General features: G+C 29.5%; 1 protein-coding gene across 20 annotated transcripts in view; it reads right to left on the bottom strand.

Moving 5' to 3' along the window:
• The window catches only part of LOC106470312 (cytoplasmic dynein 1 intermediate chain 2-like), a 58,719-nt gene that overhangs the window by 19,445 nt on the left and 31,543 nt on the right, over positions 1-7,731 (bottom strand). For 4 of the 20 annotated variants that reach the window (XM_022398916.1, XM_022398917.1, XM_022398923.1 and 1 more), the window contains 3 exons: positions 4,261-4,314; positions 2,722-2,928; positions 684-846 (listed from right to left, as the gene is read on the bottom strand). In XM_022398916.1, the coding sequence (XP_022254624.1) occupies positions 684-846; positions 2,722-2,928; positions 4,261-4,314 (424 nt within the window). The remainder of the gene's footprint in view (positions 1-683; positions 847-2,721; positions 2,929-4,260; positions 4,315-7,731) is intronic. The other 16 variants (XM_022398922.1, XM_022398925.1, XM_022398930.1 and 13 more) reach the window with 5 other exon arrangements.

Here is a 7,731-nt window from a genome sequence, read left to right as displayed (position 1 = left end):
GAAAATCTCTTAAGAGGAATGTTAAATATATATATATATATATATATATAAATGAACATAAAGTGGGTTTAAAACTTATTATGTATTAAATGGAACCTTCTGTTTAACAATTTAAAAAAAAGTTGATTTGCTTATATTTTTGGTATGGTAAAAAAAAAAGTTTAATGTATGGTATTGATTGCAAACACAGTGAAACTGTGTGTGGTTTTTTTTCAAATCAAAACAAAGATAAAATTTACAGATTTATAAAATAAAAACTTTATAGGAAAGTTTTACAAGTATTTAACAAGACATAAAAATCAGTAATTTAAACCTACAACAAAAGTACACATCTTTAATTGTTTCTTAAAAAACATATTATAATGAAATTTTTTGACAAAGGCACAAACTCATAAAAAATATCGCATTTAAAATATTATATTTGCAGAAGCTACATAAACCGTAAAAAGTTCTTCTGAAGTTTCAAACTACTTCATACTATAGTGTTTACTTGCAATGTAATAAATCATACAAATGCATCAAGTCACAATAAAATTTAAATAAGTAAAAATTTTTATGTTGTGATAATGTTTACTACATCAAAATAAGCATAATATACAAAAGTTGTATCATTATTGTAAGTCATAATTTATTACTTCTAAGTTAAGATCGTCTTTACAATAAAATAGCTAATATTTTATTACCCCTCTTGCTCTTCTCCAATTCCTGTATAGTCCACACAAATGTCTATATCTTCATATAATGCTCTTTCAACAATTCTTGAGGCCTTATCAAAGAAGCTATGGAATTCTTCACTCATCATGATCTGTTGTTTCTCCTCTTCACTTAGATCCTGTGTTCCAGTTACTAAGTAAAATTTTACAACTTAATATTTCATCAAGTATTTATAGGTAACAGTTGAATACTTTTATTTAAGGTAAGAAAAGGTAAATGTTAACTACTTTGCTAGTAGTAAGTATATTGTATTATAATTAATGCTTTATTTTACTGAAACATTTTTGTTTTTGAAAGTTATATTTCTCTCTCTCTTTCTCTCCTTAAAAGCTACAACTACAGTAAATGACATATTCTAATAGTGTTCAGTACTATCAATTTAGCTTACCAAATATGAAACTAGCTTAAGATAACAGGAAATACTCATAAAACTTAAATCATGTACTATTCTAAAGCTAGGTTACTTGTTTATTCACTTACTGAAATCATTTTAATGGAACTGAATATCAATAGCTACATTATTTTTAGCCTGGGCATAGCAGCTCATAGAATGGCTCAGAGTTTTTTTTCAAGTACAAACTTTTAGCTCAAAGCTCCATTTCTTGATTGATTTGAGGTCAAATAGCTATTGAGGATCCCTCTTGTTTATTTTTTAGTGACTCATTTACACTAGTAGAATTTTTTTTGAAATTAGGTGAAACAGCCAAACTTATTACACTGAACAATATCATATTTTAAGCTGTCATTTAGAAGCACAAACACACACACACACACACACACACACACAACAAGAGGAAATTCTGAACTATGAATACCTCACATTACTTCATGACACATACGTAATCAATGCTTCTACAAAAAAGTTACCAAGTCCTTGCTGATGGATGGGCATTTTGAGTTTTGGAGGATAACAATTTAAACGTTATAGAAGCCACTATATGAGACAAGACTGGAGGGAAATAATGGATTTGAAGTCCAGAAAATACAAATTAGGCAGTCTTAAAATTAAATTTTTTGTTTCTGCCTTTAAAATTAAATAAAATTCCTAAACAAGTTCCAAATCTCAGACCTGGAGACACCTGGAAGCAATTAAGCATTTTATATAATTTATTTATTTATGTGAAATCATATGAATTGAACTGTATTTTGTATCTATGGAAAAGCTACTATTTAATTGCTCCAATAAAACAAAGTCACCATCTCTAATTTTGAGCTACAGTTCAAAAGGAAAGCAGCTAGTCAGCAGAATCCTACCACTCATGCAAAGGGATTAACTGTTACTCTTCTAATGCATGAATAGCTTAAAGTGCAAGGAATAGTTTATGGCATTGCATAGATTTAAACCCTTCTTGCCAACTTCAACATCCAGAGCTCTACCACAGGGCCAATCCATGCCCCTGAAATGGACAACATTTTATACTGCCAGCTTCCGGTTATAATAAACAATATAACTAACACCCTGCTGATAAACAATATAACAGAGATAAACATATTTAATACAAACATAAAGTTTCTGTTTCTGATTGTCATAAGCTTAAGGGCTGTAATGCATAGAAATTTAGCTATGGAACACAGTATTTCTTCTTTTTTATTTTACAAAGTAGCATATCTGAATAGAAAGAAAATAAGCTTCCCACACTTGAGTTGGACAAGACCCTCTATTTTGTAGCTTCATTGTGTTTAAATAATAACTAGGCACATCTTATTGTGAAGACTTTGTACATGGCTGAAATCTAAGATCTAAAGTTTTCTTTATTAGATATATTAATTAATTTTTTTCAAGTTCTGGAAGTAATTTTAGTGTTTTCCTGTTGCAGTAGTAAATTTGTATTGTAAATTTTTATTATATGTTCTACCTGTCATACTTCATTATCACCATGTTTCACACAGGTTGTTTTTGTATTTGATTTCTAAAGTAAAAATTTTACTATGAACCCAACACTTAAGTGACTAGTTTATTTATATCAGTTTCAAAAAGTTTACTTTTAATTTTCAGCTAAACAATACCTTTTTTCTGCAGATCAGCATGACCTGGTGTAAGAGGGTTATCTCCCTCAGCTACATGGGCTGGACGAACCATCTCAATTTTGGGGAGACCTGCCACCTTATGAGGACCATGGTGCCTTGGATACAATGCTGGACTTTCTGAGTCATTTGATGGTAGTGAGCAACCCTCTCCTTCCTCTTCCACTGGCACATCACCATAAGTGAGAACTACATGTAAATAATTCAGGCCAATTTCTCACAGTATGCTATTAAGTAACATTTGTTCCTTGGAAGTTTTGTTCAAAACTATATAAATGGCCCCCACAAAACATTAGAAGTTTAAAATACTAATTATATAAGTGAGAATTTCAAAACAAAAAAACATTAAACTTATGTAAAACCCATTATTACAAAATAAATCAGTTAGCATTAGAATAACAACAGCAAAATTTCTCAATAACTTTTCATTTGCATTAAATATACTGTTTTACTTGTAAGTGAAATAATGTAGTTACTAAAAGAATACGTTATCATTAGATATGAAAACTATAATGTTTGTAAAAAGTAACAACAAAAAGTTCACTAAGTCTACTAGATTATTTCTGATACCATACTGCATAAATGGACCAATATATTTTGAATATTATTCCATGAATAACAAAGATTATGAACTTATTAAAAACAAAGCAATACACAAAAATTTTGAAAATCACAACCATGTGTTATTTTATATTCTACAAGAATTAAAAGTATACCGACAAAATTAAATTAACGCAGCATTCCATGCAGAACAAAGATGAAAAGTAAAGCTCCAAAAAAATTAAATCAGAAACATTTTGGATGAATACATAACTACGTTGTTAGTTTAAACTGATAAAAATTCACAACATATACATCCACCCTTGTCAAAAGAATAGATACACTGTCGATATAATAGATACACAAAATGAAAAGTATCTAAATTTTAAATTGAATATTAATAAAAAAAATTATAACATAACTGAAATAATATTGTTCATTATAATTTACAGTTACAATGTACATAAACCAAAACATCTGTGGTGATACACTTTTTTGTTTATTAGTTTACTGAATGAATCATAATTTTAGTGCAATTAAGTGCATTTACAAGTATATGTAATGATCACCAAATGACTTTTTAAAAAAACATATCTTGAATATCTTTGGATACATATTGGATAAGGAAAAGTTATATTATCTTGACACAGTAATTGAGATTAAAAAGTACACTACATATTAAATGTAACTGCTGATTTACAAAAGAATTAGAAGTACTCATTTTTTTCAAACAAATAAATCATACCATATCAACTAGGTATTTTATAAGTAAATTAGTTTCATCATTACAAGCTGAAGTTCTTAGAAAAGTTAAATAAAGAGAAAACAAGAAAAAAATAAGAGAATAAAGTTAACTGAAGCCTCCAGAACTGTGCATAAGCAAGAAGGAGTACAGAGCCTACATGACTTGGTATCTTCCTGAGATGTTTCAAGTAGTGACTAGGTCTCTAGGTTAGAAGGTGGCTGGCAAAATTGACCTACCTTGAAATTCATCATCCCATTCTAAACGTGTGGGAAAAACAAAGTGACCATCGTCTTTGAGTTGAAAAGAAATACAAGAAAACAGTGTAAAAGTACAGATCAAATGTTTAGACCCTAAGGCATTTTAAAAATAACCCATGAATATGAAATACCCAACCAAAGAAATTTAAGCTACTGAATAAATTATGTGTTACTTGGTAAATGAGCCAATGCAATACAATAAATGAAATACATCTCATCTCCAATCATGTTTTTAACAAAAATGCATGTGTTTGCAGAACATGTAAGTAACTAAAGATATATATATATATAGCATTTCAAGATTTTCAGTTCCCATCATAAAACAATCACTAGATTAATTGTTACCTACATTACTGCTTTTACATCATTAAGATTTCAACTCATTTGTCATGTTATTATCTAATTGCAAATGAAACTAAATAGTGACCAAAGATATGGAAAATTGTCTTTCTCAACAGAAGTATTAACCCTAAAATTACTAACTTGTTTTTATACCATTCACTCTTAGCAAGGTCAACATATCAAGTAATTTTTATGTTTTTTTCCTGTTACAACATTCAATGTAAAGAACTGAAAATAAATATTGGGTGAAACCACTCTTTTTCTATATAAACAAATAGGAAAACCCAACACTACTTAGTTGGATTAATTATAATATTAATGGTATTTTCCTTTGAATTTTTTGTGACTTACATATTATTAGGGCCCTATAACCAACAAAGTCAGGGACCCGCAAGCAATTTGTGTGTGTTACAAAACAGGTAGGGTCCATATGAACCCTTAAAGTAATTCTAGGGTTAATAATAATACTTTGTTCCATTCTTGAACATACATGTATTTAATATGTATTGTTTAACACATTCTTTCTTCCTCTAGTTAAAGCTGTTCACTTAAGAAGTATGTTCAGAGAAATTTATATAAACTTCATTCAGTCTTGTGTATGCTTTTTAACTGTAGCAAGCACTTTTATATTATGGGTGTTTATAGAAAAATTACTTTTAGCTGAAAAATTATTGGGCCATAAACAATACGTTTATTTGGAAATATCTTAGCTATAACTGAAATTTTCTACTTGTTTCAGAGTTCCAAGTGACCAAAAAAGTAATAATACTCTGATGAACCACAAATGTTTTTTGGTTTTGTTTTAAATCAGTATAAAATTGGTTGCACCACAAATTTTCATGATAAAATAAATCTCTTTGAAATGTACTTCTATTCGTGCTTACAGTAAATTTTCTGGATATAGACTGCTTCCAGAAAATACTTTTCTTTTATATATGTGCCAGAGTCTTATTAATTTTGGGCTACTCTGTATGCAAACTATCTCAGCTGTAGATGAAGATTTGTAACTGTTTATTGATTAACGGTGATACTTAGCTTTCAAGTTCACCTAAGCTGTGTTTAAGATTCAGACTGCTACTTGAGTGTTGTCATATATCTTACACTGTGCTGTAACTGGTACTGTGTTATTAATGTAGGATTTTGATATATGTTACCTATTTATATCTTTTAAGAAAATGGTACTACCACAACAATTGTTGAATGTGCGTGTCACTGTTATATATGTATCTGCACACGTAAGTGTCCTATTTATGTTTTAGTTAAACATGAACGTCTGATGTTTATTAAAGGAATTATGTATAGACACATATTTTGCAGTGCAGCTGTTTAAAAAGTTACATGCCAACATAAGTAGTTCAGAATACTGTATAAATGAAGTTGAAACTGCCATTAATATAAAGAAGGAAAGTTGCAGAACATAACCAGGAAAGAGAAAGCTCAGCAAGAAAGAATTGCAGAAAAGATTTGCAAATTTAGAAAAATATTTTAGAGAAAGCAATGGATGATAATATACAAAATATTTATCTATAAGCCATAGAAGTTAAAAATTGCCATTGTTTACAATGCTGAAAACTATCAATGTACAACAAAAAAAAGCCGAGACTTCCATAACTATGATAAATTCACATATAGATTAGACAAAACCTTCTTAAGTTAAATCTCCAAAAAGCATCCTGTAAGTGAACATTCTAAAGTACTAGATCATGTCAGGCTAACCCAATTCACTGAAGTCTACTACCTTTCATATGGAATCAGCGTACCTCCCTCTGCAAAGGAGGCAACAAATTATGATGAGAAAGATCTAAGAGAAGTATATACAAGACTCAGTTGGAACTCACTGCTGAGCTGCAATACTGAAAGGTTCTTTATGTAGTTTTCTCTCTCTGTCTCTACTGAAGGGCTAATAACACTAATAAAAAACTTACAAATAACTAAAGAGGCTAAAGTACCCTAGTCTCAATCATTAGAAATTGTTTGGTCCAGACATGTTAGAACCAATAAGCACTTGTGCAGTTTATGAGCTTTATAAAGAAACAAAACAGATTTCTTAAAAGCTTACTGAAAATGTGAAGGCAGTCTCTTCAAACGTTCTTATATTTCTCTCTTAATTCATCCAAACTATTCCAGGTAATGACAGAAATAACATAACTAAAATTTCATTTCAGTGGATGTTTTTAAAACTTTTGAGGCTAATTATTAGATTAGAACAGCATCTGATGATGATGGCATTGTCAGAATAGCTATTCCAACCAGCTCAAATTCTACTATCCAAAACCTGCTGAAACAGATATCTAAAGAAATCTTGACAATGTGAATAACCAAGAGTATTGTGACAGAACATGTGAGGCAGTGTGTACATTTAGATTATTTTCATGATTAAGGCAATAACATACCATAAATAACCCAAATTACACACATACCATAAATCAACAAAAATAAGCTGAAAAATACAGGCACAGAAATATTAGTGCTAACCATCAACAAAACTTTGAACTTGACAACAACAAAAAATGCAATTATGACAGTCTTAACTGTCTTGTTAAGAATATCAAGTTCAAGAGCAGCATACCTTTATAATATTATAAAAGTCATAAGTCTAGATATCTTTAATCAAAAATTAAATTTAGCTCTAGGTTAAACAAATGCAGTTTAATAGTAACAATGTTGAAATAAACTATGTCAAATGTCAAATCAGATAATCCTTTTCAAGCCCTAAATTCTTTATTAGTTTGAATGGTCAGAAAAAATGTGAACAACTGATTAATGCTAAGATGAAAGCCCTCGTTAGATTACTGACTTAACACACCTAACTTTCATAATGTGTGCCACTACACCCAACAGAAACCAAAATGTAATTTTTGGCTTAAACAAGTTCTTACATTGTACACAGTCTAGTTATTATCTATACACAAACAAATATTATTATACTAGCAGCGACTCACAAAACATTTCCAGCCAAATTATTATCTTTATCGTAACAATACTTCTTTAAATATAATATTTCTAGCATAATACAAACAAATTGTAATCGTAAACAAAGAAATGTGTAAATCCACTTGTATATAGGCCATACTTTATAAAACTTTAACTTATGTTAGGCCTAAGTTC

This window comes from Limulus polyphemus, unplaced genomic scaffold, assembly GCF_000517525.1.
Source record: "Limulus polyphemus unplaced genomic scaffold, Limulus_polyphemus-2.1.2 Scaffold3936, whole genome shotgun sequence".
NCBI classification, from domain to species: Eukaryota; Metazoa; Arthropoda; class Merostomata; order Xiphosura; family Limulidae; genus Limulus; species Limulus polyphemus.
The sequence above is the reverse complement of the archived record's forward strand: the minus strand, read 5'-3'. Positions and strand labels throughout refer to the sequence as shown.